The sequence below is a fragment of the Phacochoerus africanus genome, chromosome 13, assembly GCF_016906955.1.
Source record: "Phacochoerus africanus isolate WHEZ1 chromosome 13, ROS_Pafr_v1, whole genome shotgun sequence".
In the NCBI taxonomy this organism is placed as follows: Eukaryota; Metazoa; Chordata; class Mammalia; order Artiodactyla; family Suidae; genus Phacochoerus; species Phacochoerus africanus.
In genome coordinates, this window is record NC_062556.1 from 9,101,814 (window position 1) to 9,118,315 (window position 16,502).

Sequence of the window (16,502 nt, forward strand, 5' to 3'; positions counted from 1 at the left end):
TTCTGTTTAATAAACATTTATTCACCCTATACTATGAAGGAGATATGAAGGTAATTATCTTTGCTTGGAAGAGATCTTATGGTTTACTAAACCAGTTAATTTTATTTTTCTAGTTTCTTTTTTTTTCTTTTCCTTCGCCTTTTTTCAAATTACTCAACGAATTTATTACATTTATAGTTGTACAATGATCATCACAATCTAATTTTATAGGATTTCCATCCCACAACCCCAGCGCATTCCCCTACCCCCTGCACTGTCTCCTTTGGAAACCATAAGTTTTTCAAAGTCTGTGAGTCAGTGTCTGTTCTGCAAAAAAGTTCAGTCTGTCCTTTTTTCAGATTCCACATGTCAGTGAAAGCATTGGATGTTGGTGTCTCATTGTCTGACTTCACTCAGCATGATAATTTCTAGGTCCATCTGTGTTGCTAAAGATGCCAGTATTTTGTTCTTTTAATGGCTGAGTAATTCTCCATTGTGTATATGTACCACATGTTCTTGATCCACCCCTCTGTCGATGGACATTTGGGTTGTTTCCATGTCTTGGCTATTGAAAATAGTCCTGCAATGAACACTGAAGTACATGTGTCTTAGCGAGTTGTGGTTTTCTCTGGATAGATGTCCAGGAGTGGGATTGCTGGATCAAGTGGTAGTTCTATGTTTAGTTTTCTGAGGAATCTCCATGCTGTTTTTCACAGTGGTTGCACCAATTTACATTCCCACCAACAGTGTACTAGGGTTCCCTTTTCTCTACACCCTCTACAGCACTTATTGTTTGTAGACTTTTTGCTGATGGCCGTTGTAAACCAGTTAACTTTAGGAGAAAATTTGCTTTGCACATTTCATTTTATTCTAATTGAGTCCTAGACAGTTTCCTCTTTCATTTACTAAAGAGTGGCTTTTTGAATAAAAGCATTATTTCATTTTTCATATGGAGGAGTGTATAATATAGATACTGTTTGTTTTTCAGAATTTAAATAAGCAAGCATATGATTTGGCAAAGGCTTTACTGAAGAGGACAGCTCAAGCTATTGAACCATATATTACCAATGTAAGTCTTGTAATTGGTTGTCAGAAATAACAGCCAAAATTTTAAAAACTACTAGAAGCAAAATTTCGTCAAGTACACACTTTAAAATTTTGTATTTTTTAATCATTAAGTGTATTTTCTTTCTCCTTATTATTTGAAATTATTATTTTAATATTTTCTGAAAGTTAAGCTCTCATTTTCTTTTGTTCATTTCATTTTCTCACATTGCCTAGGGACTAAAACAGTTTTTATTTTGGTTATTAGCAAGATACACTTTCTGTTGTTGGATACTGAGTTAGATATAATTAGATAAAATATATGGAACTTTTCATTATTCAGAGAAATTGCTTACAAAAAAGCTCTTTTGGAATTAAACTAATTTGTACAGGAAGAAGATCCGACCTAACATCAGGACATAGAAGTCAAAGACGGCAGGCATGAATGATAGCAGTAACAGTGAAAGTTGCCTATCTTGCTATCCCTGGGGTAGATCCCATATTAAACCTACCTCTTCTGAGGAAAGGGGAAGAATTGCAATGAATTGAGCTCTTTCATTATCATCTCAAATCTACTTATTTATGATCAGCCATCTTCTATTTATTTTCATAGGTGTGTTTTCCCTGTTAGGTTCACTGATAGGAGCTTATGAGTTGCACTACCCTAGATGGCAACATTCACGTTGTATTACATGGCATAAAAATAAGAAAATAACAGTATACTATGTTGATACATTTTCTGGATTGGGAAAATAAATATTTGATTGGGAATAAAAGAAAATCTAGAACACCATCTTAATGTTGGCCTATGGAATTGTGTAGCAGGTCTGTCTTTCTACCTGCTTTCTACTTTTACCCACATCTAGTGACATAAAGGATATAAATGCCTTACTGAAAAAAGAGAACAAAAGCCTTTTATAATTACTGTTGTGTTTAATTTCCTGAAGTATATTGAAGGAGAATTTTTCTTGAAGTATACAAAATTTAAGTCAGTATATAAAATACATCATGAAAAGATGTACTTTGAAAAGTAACATACTTTATGGAGTAATACCTTGGATTTTTGTTTCTGGCTTATGGCCTTAAATAATTTTAAGCACTTGATGATTTGGAAAAAATGTATTTGATTTATAAAGAAATTGTTTTAGCACATGAACTTTTAGAATTTGGAGATTCAAATTGAGTAATCTGTCTTAATAGCTCCAGTCAGATTGCCAGGGAATTCCAAATACTGATTTCTGCAAGTTTTGTGAGTCTTGGGTATTGGCTGGGATAAATTGGTTAGATGAATGGATTGAGTCCTTTTGTTATTGACTACTGGCACTTGAGCTTTGTAGAACTAAATGTAATTTAAGTATTCTGTGATGACATACCCCTTCCCTTGTCCTTGCTTCAAGTGCCCCTGAATGACTCTCTCCATGGCCATTATATAAACTAGGTGAGCTCCTCCTGGTGGTCATTTATTTAAAGTGGTATTGCCAAGCCAGATGGTTTTTAGGGGAAACTTACCTTTTTTTGGATGCCTTTTTCTGGCATAAAAATAAAACACTACACTATGTTGATTTGTTTTTTGGATTTGGAAAATAAAAGGAAAAAAAGGTTAAGATGGAATGATGGTGTTTATTGAAACTGGGTGATTAGGTTCATTAGACTATACTCTCAACATTTGTGTATGTCTGAATGTATTTGTAATAAGAGTTGAAAGAAGGTAGAGGAAATATTTTTAACAATCTTAGATAAGTCAAAATAAAAACATTTCTCTGTCACTTACACCTTATGTTAATTTCCTGTTCTTGTTCTTGCCTACAGAAATAGACAACCTCTTCCATACTTTGTTCTTATATTTATCTCAGAAGCTGGGGGTGAGATGGGGGTACAGGAAGCACTGGATTAGTAGAATGATCTGAGCACACTTTCAGTTATGATTTATTCCCACTACTTTGTTATTATGTTTTCATCTTTCCCTGTTTTCCAGTCCTTTGCCTTATTTGAGAGTTAGCTAAGAAGTCATTAAGAATTGCTGGGTTTTTTTCCCCTTTCTTTCCTTATAAATCATCTTATTTTTCTACCTCAAGCCTATACAGTTACATGTAGAATGCTCCCTGGTGAGATTAATTGTCTTGTGGGATTTTAATACAGTTGAAAATCATTCTCAGCCTTTTTGGACTTATGCATATAATAGCCATTATTTATTTATTCTTCTAGTAGAGAATTAGCAAGCAAAAATAGAGGTAAGATATCAAGGTATTTATATATATGTATGAAAATATATATATGATGTAATATATAGGGTAATATATAGGATATCAAGATATAGTAACCCTACTTCTGTCTCTTACTTGTATCTTTTTTCACTAATATTTATAGACAGATTCAAATTTGTTCTATATAGGTACTGATTCTTATGTATGTAAAATTTAAGAAGTCACTGTAGTGTTGTAGACTATTTTTAAAAATAAAGTTTGTTATAATTTGACAACTCAGGAAACTAAAAAGGGTATATATATTTAAAAAGGTGCTTCAGTATCAAAAACAAAAAATACATAGTGACAGTTCAAAAATTTCCTGAATGGATTACTTCTTGGTGTGCTATTTTTGACTAGATCTTTCTCTTTTTTTTTGGTCTTTTTCGGGTTGCACCTGTGACATATGAAAGTTCCCAGGTTAGGGGTTGAATTGGAGCTGCAACTGCAGGCCTACACCACAGCTCACGTCAATGCTGAATCCTTAACCCACTGGCTGAGGCCAGGGATCAAACCTGCAACCTCATGAATACTAGTCGGGTTCATTACTGCTGAGCCACAATGGGAACTCCAATTTTGTACTAGATTTTTTTTTTGGCCGAATCTGCTGGGCATGTGTAAGTTCCCAGGCCAGAGATCAAACCAGAGCCACAGCAGTGACAAAGCTGGATCCTTAACCCACTGGGCCGCCAGAGAACTCTTTTATTAGATCTTTTTAATGAAAAGTTTTAGAGGATGACACAGAATTTTGTTGGACTGAAAAATCTATCAGGTTTAAATTGCTTAATTTCATTTTGCCTCAGTTATTGGAGTGGATGGTTGGGATGATTGTAGAGAATGTATTAATTAGTGTGAAAAGACTTTTAATTAAAATTGATCTTTTAAATCCATGGTAGGATTTTTTACTGACGCTTAACTTACTCCTACTCCTTTCATTAGGAGGCAGTTTTTATTTAATTTGTAATGTGAAAATTAGTTACCCATTTGTAAATGAAAGATAATGTTTTCTGGAAGGAAATACTTCATTCAACTCTATATCTGCTTTCTCCACTAAATCGTAAGCCCTCAGGGAGGTTGTTTTACTAATACTTGTATCATAGTACCTGTTACATACATATTATTCATCCATTTACTAAATCTACATTGGATACCTCTGTCAGGCACTGTGTTAGGCTCTTGTTATACAGTGGAGAAGACTGACTTGGAGATAGATGGAGATTATAAGTGTCAAAAAAAATGTTTTTGACAGAATTTGTAAGAAGTTAAGCCAGGGGATTTTTTTCTTCCATTTTCTTTCTTTCTTTTGTTCATTCCTCCTTTTGTTCTTCCTTCCTTCCTTCCTTCCTTCTTCCTTCCCTCCCTCTCTCCCTCCTTTCATTTCCTTTCGTTTCCTTTCCTTTCCTTTCGTTTCCTTCCCTCCCTTCCTTCCTTCCTTCCTTCCTTCCTTCCTACCTACCTACCTACCTATCTTCCTTCCATCCGGTCTGTCTGTCTGTCTTTTTTATAGGGCTGTACCCATGGCACATGGAAGATCCCAGGCTAAGGGTCAGATTGGAGCTACAGCTGCCCACCTACACCACAGCCACAGCAACACGGGATCTGAGCCACGTCTGCAGCCTACACCACAGCTCACAGCAACGCCAGATCCTTAAGCCACTGAGCAAGGTGGGATTGAACCTGAGTCCTCATGGATACTAGTCAGGTTCATTAACCACTGAGCCACTACGGGAGCTCCTTTTTCCATTTTTAAACGAGTTTTTCCCAGACAGGTAGAAGAAGAGGATGGCTGGGTCATTGAGGTTGCCAAATTTGAAAGAATTACTGTTTTTCGTTAAGGAAAGGTAGATATGATTTTAAACAGGAGAAAATTTATGAATGAAAACAACAAAGCCATTTTATTTTTAACCTGAATGAGAATATAACCTTTGATGAATATAACCATGAAATTCTTTTCCCACAAAAATGAAGAAGAAGGAGGACAAGTTATTTTTCAAACCAATAAAGAACAGTAGAATAAATTTGTTCTTTTCTCCCCTTCATGACTAGGTATTTGGTACAAATGTATAGATCTAAAAAGCTTCACCTAAGAACAACCCGAGAGCAGTTCTCAGTGGGTTTAGAATCCAACATGGTGTCTGTGAGGATGCAAGTTCTATCCCAGCCTCACTCATTGGGTTAAGGATCCAGTGTAGGTCTCAGATGTGGCTTGGATCCAGTGTTGGCTGTGGTGTAGGCTGGCAGCTGCAGCTTCGATTCAACTCCTAGCCTGGGAACTTCCATATGCCTCAGGTGTGGCCATAAAAAGAAGGAAAGGAAAAGGAAAAAAAGAGAACAATTCGAGAACTAAAAGTAAGCAGAGAAGACACTGAGGTGTAAAGTCCTTGACTTTGTACTTTCTGGATAGAAAACCTCATTCAGCCAAGTTATATGTTAACTGTCACAGAGAGAAGAGTTCAGGACAGCTTATGCAGTGGGGAGAATCCTTAACTCCTTCTTCAAGGAAACAGAAGATACTGTTGAGAATATGTGGTATATGCTCTCGGTTAATTTTTTTTCCATATTTGGAAGACTTTAAATAGAAAGGAACTTGATCTTTATGCCATGTATCTTTACCATTTTTGTAGCGATGTGATGAGTGGTCTGCATGTGGAAACTAGTTAAGAGCTGGCTGCTTATAGAAAAAGTTCAAATTTGGATTCTCTTTGTGTATGCTGTTAATTAGATTATAATTAAAAGCCTATAAGCCTTATACATATATGTGCATTGTTTATCAGAATATAAAAGACAAAATATGAAAGATGTTGTTTTATGTTGTAAATGTAAAATTACATGTTTTAAAAATGGAATTGCCTCCTGCTGTGAAGGTGCAAAGCTTTGACTTGGGTGGTGGTGTTGCCTGTACTGGTCGGCTGAATAGAATGTGACCTCTTGCCCTTAAGAAATTTATCTAGTAGAGAAGTAAGATGGGTATACAAATAACTCTAACACAGGATAAAATATGGTAAGCACCAAATAGGGAATAAAGTATATTTGGTAAGTAAGGTGTTTATTGATATGCTGATTGACGAGTCAGTACAAAGTACCTGTCTTTTATCATATACAAACTGAATTCCATGTTTTATTTTTTTATGTAGCCTATAGTGGTTTCCTACCGACTGTTTAAAAAATGTTTTAATATACCTCTTATGACTTTGTATAAAATGATAATGAATTGGATAATAAGATTTTAGAAAATTTAGATAAGCAATGGGATCTTGCTGTATAGCACTGGGAACTACTATGTCTGGTGACTTGTGATGGAGCATGATAACGTGAGAAAAAAGAATATATACATGTATGTGTGACTGGGTCACCTTGCTGTGCAATAGAAAATTGACAGAACAATGTAAATCAGCTATAATGGAAAAAATAAAAATCATTACAAACCTCCCCAAAAAAAGATTTGAGAAAATTTTTATCTACTGTGGTTTCTATTCTATTAATGATAAATTTTCTTTCTCAAAAGTTTTTTAATCAGGTTCTGATGCTTGGGAAAACATCTATCAGCGATTTGTCAGAGCATGTCTTTGACTTAATTTTGGAGCTCTATAATATTGATAGTCATTTGCTGCTCTCAGTTTTACCCCAGCTTGAATTTAAATTGAAGGTAACTATTCTAAAATAATATGATTTTATCAACCAGATTAGCAAGTAGCATTATTTATAGCTTTTTAATACTTATAGCGGTTTAAATTGAATGTTCCAGATGTGCTGGTATATTACTGTTACTTACTTACATGTTTGTGCCTTGCCTATTTGTGTGTCTCTGGTGCCTGGCATGATGCCTAGCAGGTAGAATCTGCTTAATTAATGATTAGCAGGTTGATATTTTCCAGATAAACTCTAGGTCGTGACTGACCTTTGAGGTCATAGCTATATATCAGACTTGTGTTTTTAAGAGGTACATTGGTTCCAGGACCCCTTGATTATGCCATAAAAGTAGTTTAGGGTCTGTTATCCACATAGGGTGAATTATTTTACCTTTATAAATACTAACTTGTATTTGTCTATCCTTTCTTGAAAGCTCTTTGGCTTTTCACATGATTTTCTGAAATCTTTTGGTAACATGTCCTTATTTCCTTGACATTAAATTATGCCATAATGTTAAATTTCATGTATGTAGCTTTGGTAAATATATTCTCTTTCAAATTACTATATACATGTTAAATAAAGCTGGTTATAATTAATTCTCTTGATGAACCCCACTGTAGCACCCAGAAAAGTTTTCAAATTATTTCTGTATTGAATTTCTTGTTTCTAAAGTTTTGGGTTTATGTCTGAAAACTAAAGAATAAACAGTTTATGGGGTTCCCGTCATGGTACAGTGGTTAACGAATCCAACTAGGAACCATGAGGGTGCGGGTTCGATCCCTGCCCTTGCTCAGTGGGTTAAGGATCTGGCATTGCCATGAGCTGTGGTGTAGGTTGCAGACGCAGCTTGGATTCTTCGTTGCTGTGGCTCTGGTGTAGGCCAGTGGCTACAGCTCCGATTCGACCCCTAGCCTGGGAACCTCCATACGCTGCGGGAGTGGCCCAAGAAATGGCAAAAAGACAAAAAAAAAAAAAGATTAAACAGTTTATGTTGGCAGTGTAAATACCCCCAGAATGCAGCAGATAATCATTCTCATTTTTATTCTGGAGTATATTTTTGGTGTATTTCACAAGTGAGCCATTTATTGACTGGCCTTGCTCTGCTCCCTCCCCCCCTTTCAGATAGTTAGCAATTTTGATGAGGCAAGGTGCAGTCATACTTTTATTTATTGGTTTGATTATCTCTAAATATCTCTAAAATATTGAATACTATAAGAAATACAAAAATAAAGAATTATCATCCCTGCTTTCAGCAAATTTGACATCTGTTGTGGGAGGAAGAGGGAGAAAAATCCATAGCTAATAAGAGGCTAGATAATATAAATATCATAAAGGATACAGACAGCATATGACTGAAGCAAGGAAATAGCATGCAGAAGCATAAAGAAGTAGGAAGGTGCTGGGTGAATTTGTAGAACACAAAGAATTACAGTTGCATGATACCATAAAGCAAGTTTAAATCTTGGTTGCACATTAGAATCTTTACTTGTGGGGCCTTAATAAACAAGCAGATGTCCTAGACCATTTGATCAGAATTTCTGGCAGTAGAGTCCAGGAATGAGTTTTTGGTTTTGTTTTGTTTGTTTGTTTTAAAACATAAAAGGTCATCCTAATGTTCAGCCAGGGTTGAAAAGTACTTTTTTTGAGGAATAATCAAAGAAATAATAGAGATGAGTCAGATCATACTGTAGGGGGCTTTGAATGCTAGGCTGAGGCACTGGTTTAAAACTTCAAAAGAATTTAAAAGGAAATCTGAGCGTTCTCTTGTGGCACAGTGAGCTAAGGATCCAGCATTGTCACTGCAATGGCTTGGGTCACTGTTGTAGCACAGGTTTGGTCTTTGGCCTGGGAACTTCCACCCGCTGCAGGTGTGGCCAAAAAGAAAAAAAATCTGTACAGTGCTGTCCATAGTACCTAGAATATTGGTGCTTTTTGACAATCTCTGTCACATTTTATGTTGAAGTTCCTATTATGGCTGACATATTAATTAAAATACTGTGTTGTTTGTTGGAGGTACCAGAATCAATAATATAATTTGAGTTCTTGTCCCCAGACTACCCATAGTGTATATATAAAGCAGAAATTTTACTTTTTACTTGTTCAAGACTTGATCACATTGTTGAACTCTATTATGAATCTGGTCTGTGTAGATGAACTAACTTTCCTATAGGGAGATATAGTGCATATTTATTTCTGCAAAGGCTTAACCAATACCATCATGCATAATTCCCTGTTTACTGTAAGCCTGGTCTCTATCAGTTTCTGTTCTTAAAAACCACAAGCAATTTTTTAAGGATCCAAATAGGTTTGATGTGAGTTAGTTTTTGAATTTGACTTTGAATAGAAATAAGCCTCAATTTTAAGAGGGGCTAATAACTTAATCACATCAAACTTTGGAATGAATTTTCCAAAGGGGGGTACTGCTTTAATGTAATTTGAGATGGTTAGAGTATTTGAGAGGACATTTAATTTTGTGAAGAATATATGGAACATTTTGTGATTTTTCAGCTGAAGTTGATGAAACTTCTGTGAAATTGGAGATTAAGGGAAATCATGGGAAGATTATTCTGGGTGTACCTCTGGTTTTAAAGTTGTGGTTGTGTTTTATTTTAGAGCAATGATAATGAGGAACGCCTTCAAGTTGTTAAACTACTGGCAAAAATGTTTGGGGCAAAGGATTCAGAACTGGCTTCTCAAAACAAACCACTTTGGCAGTGTTACTTGGGCAGGTATATGGTTTTGGTGTCCTTTTTAAAAGTAATATGTATTTACATCTACTTATTAAACAAAATCCACATTTAAGATTGTTCTGTGAAATCATAAAAATGAAGAGTTTTTCATGTTTTGAAATTTTTTGAATACTGATGGTGATTTGCCATGTTTTTAGCATCCCCCTTTTTATTTTGTCCTCAGTAATTTTTAAAAGATGATAGATACATTTAATATTTATTAATATTTATTTCACAAGGTATTATAATCATGAAATTAAAGCATATTATTACATAGCAGTGGTTAATTCCAACTGAAAATACATCATTGTGAGATATAGCCCCTCCACAAAAAATTGTATTTGATTAGATTATTTATAGATAATGTAAGGATGAGGGTATCCATAGCATGAATAAATGGTCATGTATATTCCCCTACTGACCTTTCTGCATTTCTCATCATAATGAGGAAATGATAACCTGGGTTTCTTATAATGCTTTTAATGATATAGAAACCACCTTGCAGTTGGCTGCAGAATTTTGAGTATGTTTGTATAATTTTTTTCTGTGAGAAGATTTTATTTTATTTCATTACATTTCTAAAGATATCTGACCCTGAGTATCTTAAAACCACTTCCAAGTGCCCTGGCTGAAGCCTGCTTTGACCCTGAGGATAGATTCCCCCACCCCTTTTTGTTATTACGCTCATAGTAAATAATGCAAATAGGTCATAAATAAATAGGATTTAAGATTGTTAATGTCTTTGCTTTGTATTGGAATATTTTGGAGTTCCTGTCATGGCTCAGCAGAAACAAATCTGACTGGTATCCATGGTGACGCAGGTTCTATCCCTGGCCTTGCTCAGTGGGTTAAGGATCTGGTGTTGCCGTGAGCTGTGGTGTAGGTTGCAGACTCGGCTCAGATCCAGGGTTGCTTTGGTGTAGGCCAGGGGCTACAGCTCCCATTCTACCCATAGCCTGGAATCTCCATATGCCATAGGCATGGTCCTAAAAAAAAGAAATATTTTCATTGTTATCACCACTTTTCTATTTCATTATCAGAACTATCAGTGATTATAATAGATTTAATCTCCTCTGGTTTTCTTTACCTAATTTTTTAAGTGAAAACATAAACCTTTATAAATGCTTGTTAAGACTTAAATTCTTACTCTTATTATCGCTTATGTGTCTCAATAGTAATATTTAACAAAATGTGTTAAACTAATATTAGCCCATTGTCATTTTGAGTTTGATTTTCTAGATTTTGTTTTCTCCCCATAAATACAGTGGAAAGATTTAGGGCAAGAGGGCAAAAAATTTTATGTTTAATTAAATTATACAACTAAAGTTAAAGTATTTAATGTGTTAAAACAAACATACAATTTTACATATAGACATTTAATATTTAAATATTTAATACATTTAAGTCAGGGCTTAGATTAGCCAGACTTTATTTCCTCGGATTATAGGAGGAAAAATCCTAATTAAAGTTTGTTACCTTTCTCTTACATTGTTATTTTTCCTTTTATTATAAGTGACATAAAACTTGTATATTATTACCAATTTTAAGTAGCTAAAGTATTTTTAAAGATGCTTTTTAATGAAGTACACATTTAGTTGAGAATGGTAAAATATACAGTGATTGAGTATTTTCAAAACACTCAGGAAACCATGAGACCAAAGTCTAGATTTTATATATGTGTGAATGTGTGTGTGTGTGTGTGTGTGTGTATTTATTTATTTTTTTTGCTTTTTAGGGCCTTACCCTCCGCACACGGTGGTTCCCAGGCTAGGGGTCTAATCAGAGAGCTACAGCTGCTGGCCAACGCCACAGCCACAGCAACGCCAGATCTGAGCCATGTATGTGACCTACACCGCAGCTCACGGCAATGCCGCATCCTTAACCCACTGAGTGAGGCCAGGGGTTGAACCCACAACCTCAAGGTTCCTAGTCAGATTCATTTCTGATGCACCATGACGGGAACTCCCATAACTTTTTTTGATTGTACTTCAAAGCAATTTTTTCCTGATAATAAGCTTTTATTAGTGATTTGTTGCTCATTTAGAAGACTTCTTTTTTGTTTTGATGTTAGATTTTGTTTCTTTCCTTTTTTTGCTTTTTTTAGGGCTGAATATGAGGCATGTGGAAGTGCCCAGGCTAGGGGTCTTACTGGAGCTACAGCTGCTGGCCTATGCCACAGCCACGGCAACACAGGATCTGAGCCTTGTCTGCAACCTGCACCACAGCTTGTGTCAGCAGCACATCCTTAGCCCGCTGAGCAAGGCCAGAGATTGAATCCATATCCTCATGGCTGCTAGTCGGCTTCATTACTACTGAGCCGCAACTCCTAGATTTTTTTCATGTGGTATTGGATGATACAAGATTTGGAAACTTTTTGTTGTTTCACAGTTAAGACATGAAAATGTTGAATGGAAAATTCTTATATCACTTTTAAGGTTCTTGTTGCTACTTAAAGATTAAAAAACCAAAAAAAATCACTGTTTTAGTCCATAATGAACTTATGTGTATGGACTGTAAACTTTATGGTGCAGAGACAACTAGACACCCTGTGCTTCCTGAGGAAGGAACACAATGTCAAAACCAAGTAGTCAGTAGTCCTGCTAAAAAAATCAACCTGAATGTGGTCATAGTTTGCAGGATTTGAGAGAGAGGAACATGTTAATTGACATCAGTTAGCAGTCTATAAACTGGAAAAACTCTACAAACACAAAACAGTTGCTTCACCAGATTGTAAGTGACAAGAAAAAGAGAGAAGGAAATATAAGAGTAGAAAGAAAGTACTTAAATGCATTGAACAATTTAAACTTTGTAGCATTACATACTAAGATATTTATATTTCCATGTAAAAATTTGCTTTGGTATTAGTGGAAATACGGTGGTTCACTTGATAGGAGTAATTTGGGCACACTTTTAGTGTCATTTAAAATAACACAGGGTTGGTGCAAAGTCTACCAAACATTTGTGAATATCTTATATTTAAGAAAGAATGACTTGAGGAAAAGTTTTTGTTTCAGCATGGGAATAGATAATGTGTGTGTGAACTGTGTATATACATATACTTGCATAAACAGTCATATTTGAAAGTATAATATTTAATATTCATAAGGAAAAATTTTGTCATTCCATTTCTTGCATTTGAGCCAAAATGAATATTCTTTAAACATACACCTTAAAAGTACATAATTCTCACAGGAAATCCTCCTGGTTTAATACAGAGGTTCCAAAGCTTTCATTACATATACAGTATATCAAAAGCTTTGTTAAAATATTCTGGCTCTGCTTTGAATTACCCTGCATAAATTTTTTTCTCTTTTAATTAGAGAAATAAATATAAATTGAGGGCAGATTAAACACATACCTGTTTCTCTTATTTTAAAGATTACTCTGCCTTTCTGTTTTATCAGGTTTAATGATATCCATGTTCCAATCCGCCTGGAATGTGTGAAATTTGCTAGCCATTGTCTCATGAACCATCCTGATTTAGCAAAGGACTTAACAGGTACTGTATACCTATAAGGGTAAATATTCCTAAATGCTTGCTGGTGAAGAAGTCAGTTGCATATATAGGGGGAAAACCTTTTGTTGTTGTTGTTTGTGATGATGATGTATGAAATCTTCTTTCAGTCTGTCATTGTGGAAGTTACTGTCTGAAGCTAGAATTTTTTCTTCCTGGTGCCTCCATAGGCTAGAAGCACCTGTATAAAAAGTAGTGTCATCAGAGACAATATTGGTTTCTAAATTTAAGAACAATTCCAAAAATATTTCTGACATTTGGATTTGAACAGGTCTTGACTTTGAATAGATTATGAGACTTTAATGGTCTTTAGTATTTTGAGAACTTAGGTGGGAGTCATTATTTTATAGACTAATTTAACCATACTTAATGGAGGTAACTTTTCTGAAATCTATATATTTATAACATATTTCAGAACTTTGCATTTTTATAGTAATTAATATCGTATCTTGACTGTTGCTGTTCTGTTAAATGTGTTACAGTTATGAAATAGTTCAGAAAATACAGATGAATCTAACAGCCACTGTCTTCCTCAGAAATGTTGGCATTTTGCTATAATAGCTTAGGAGACTTTTTAAAAAAAGGAATGTTATAGTTGAATGCTGTTCACAAACTTCTGCTTCTGCAAAGATATCCTCTCTGTTGAATTTGAACTGAATCCTATTCATGTTTTTCTATCTATGCCACATGTATATCTGTTCATGTATATAGTGTTGCTATGTGATTTCAAAATTTTATTGAGATGATAAAATTTGATGTAGTTGAGTTTTTACTGCTATCTTATTTTGTGTTTGTCTTTTTTTTTTTTTTTTTAATTGGTTTTTTAGGCCCACATCCACTGCACATGGAAGTTCCCAGGCCAGGGGTCAAATCGGAGCTGTAGCTGTCAGCCCATACCACAGCCAGAGCCGTGCTGGATCCGAGCCGCGTCTGTGACCTACACTACAGCACACTGTAGCGGTAGTGGTAACGCTGGCCTTTAACCCACAGGTGAGGTCCGGGATCACACCTGTGTCCTCATGAATACTAGTCAGATTCATTTCCGCTGAGCCACAATGGGAACCCCCTTATTTTGTGTTTTCTATTTTCCATGCCTCTTCTTTGTTTCTTTTGTTTCTGTTTTCCTCTCTTTTCTGCTCAGTTGATTAATTTTCTTCCCATTTTTCCTTTTTTATCCTCATAGGCTAGGAATTTTACATTTTCTTTCATGCTTCACTGCATAATTGATTAATATGTCTAAAGTTAATAAGAACACTAGCTTCTTTCTGAGCAATCAAGGACTCTTGAAAATGTTAACTCTGAGCACTCTCCCCTCATTTTTCATGCTATTGTTTGTTATTATTTAATTATTTACTCCTTTTTTAACTTAACCAACTTGTGTACATGTTAAACTATTTTTTGGGAAGATATCCTGATTGGAACCTTCTGTCTACTACTCATATCTGAACTTGGACTGCTTGCTCTGTGTGAACGTTTGCTCTATAGCATTGATGTTAAGACAATTCATTCTTCCTCTCTCTTTTGCCTTCCCTCTCTTCTTTCCTTTTTTTCTCCCTCCTTCTGCATGAGCATAAGCATGTGTCTGTGTCTGTTTCTTCCTTTTCTCTTCCTCCTTCGCTTTTCCCCTGGATATTCCTCTCACTCTGTAGCATCCTTTTCTTGTGTTATGGATATACCATTCTCTGAGAATATTAATTGTAGTATTTTGGAGAAGTTTTCTTATTCCTAGAAATATCTGTTCTGCCTAACTTGTTTTTCCCACTTTTTATTTGCTTTTGTCTCTGTTTTCCCTGTAAGAGGCTTTCCTCAAGTGTTTGGCAATTTAAATAAGAGTGTCTGCTTTTAATGAGAGTGAAGGACTAGGGAGTTCCCGTTGTGGCTCAGCAGTAATGAACCTGACTAGTATCCATGAGGATGTAGGTTCCATCCCTAGTCTCACTCTGTGGGTAAGGATCCGGTGTTGCCGTGAGTGTGGCATAGGTCACAGATGCAGCTAGGATCCTGCATTGCTGTGGCTTTTGGCTCAGGCCAGCAGCTACAGCTCAGATATGACCCCTAGCCTGGGAACTTCCTTATGCTTCGGGTAGGTGGATATCTGGGTTGATTTTGGGCTGGGGCTATTAGGATTAAGATTACTGTGAGTATTTTTATAGAAGTATTTCTGTGGGTTTATGACTTTATTTCATTTTGGAACTTGTTAAAAGTGAAATTGCTCGTCTTAGGGAAATATATGCTTACCTTTTCAAGAAATGACCAGGTTCTCTATAGTGATTGTACTGTTCCCACGTGCACCAGAAATGTCCTTGCCAACATTATGTATTGTCATTTTTATTTTTATTTTTTTTTATTTTAGCCATTCTCATAGATTTTGGTGTTTTATGGTGATTTTAATTTGCATTCTCCTGATGACTAATGATATTGAGCATCTTTTTATGTGCATATTGATACATATTTTCTTTTTTTAAGTTATAGTTGATTTACAGTATTGTGGATATGTATTTTCTTTTATGACATATCTTTAAATTTTATTCTTTATTTAAAAAAATTTTTTTTGCCTTTTTTTGGGGGGGGGGCTGCATCCGCGGCATATGGAAGTTCCCAGGCTAAGGGTCAAATTGGAGTTATAGCTGCCAGCCTACACCACAGCCACAGCAATGGCAGATCTGTGCCATGTCTGTGACATGCACCACAGCTCACAGGCACACCGGATCCTTAACCCATTGAGGATCAAACCCACAACCTCATGGTTCCTAGTCAGATTTGTTTCTGCTGTGCCGCAACAGGAACTCCTGACATGTCTTTAAATTTTAAACCCATCCTTTTTTAATTGGCTTGGTTGTCTTTTTTCTTGTTGATTTGTAGTACTTTACATATCTTATATCTTTTTAAAGTATTTTTTCCATAGTCAGAATTTTAATGTGTTCTTTCCTATTGGCTAAATAATAGATATTTTCATTTCTTTATACCTATCTAAAATGTATTTTAGGAGTTCCCATCGTGGCGCAGTGGTTAATGAATCTGACTGGGAATCATGAGGTTGCAGGTTCGGTCCCTGCCCTTGCTCAGTGGGTTGACGATCCGGCGTTGCCGTGAGCTGTGGTGTAGGTTGCAGACGCGACTCTGATCCTGCGTTGCTGTGGCTCTGGCGTAGGCCGGTGGCTACAGCTCCGATTCGACCCCTAGCCTGGGAACCTCCATATGCCGTGGGAGCAGCCCAAAGAAATAGCAAAAAGACAAAAAAAAAATAAAATAAACACCCACATTTAAAAAAAATAAAATGTATTTTAGATGTGAATAATTTCATCAATAATGTTTTTGTCCTTACTGTGTTTTGAATGTTTTGCTTTACCAGAGAATAGTGTA

The 16,502-nt window shown here is 35.6% G+C and overlaps 1 protein-coding gene across 7 annotated transcripts in view; it reads left to right on the forward strand.

Moving 5' to 3' along the window:
- Positions 1 to 16,502, forward strand: part of PDS5B (PDS5 cohesin associated factor B) — a 210,141-nt gene that overhangs the window by 89,551 nt on the left and 104,088 nt on the right. For all 7 annotated transcript variants that reach the window (XM_047755637.1, XM_047755641.1, XM_047755642.1 and 4 more), the window contains exons 7-10: positions 968 to 1,048; positions 6,772 to 6,912; positions 9,510 to 9,625; positions 13,030 to 13,124. In XM_047755637.1, the coding sequence (XP_047611593.1) occupies positions 968 to 1,048; positions 6,772 to 6,912; positions 9,510 to 9,625; positions 13,030 to 13,124 (433 nt within the window). The remainder of the gene's footprint in view (positions 1 to 967; positions 1,049 to 6,771; positions 6,913 to 9,509; positions 9,626 to 13,029; positions 13,125 to 16,502) is intronic.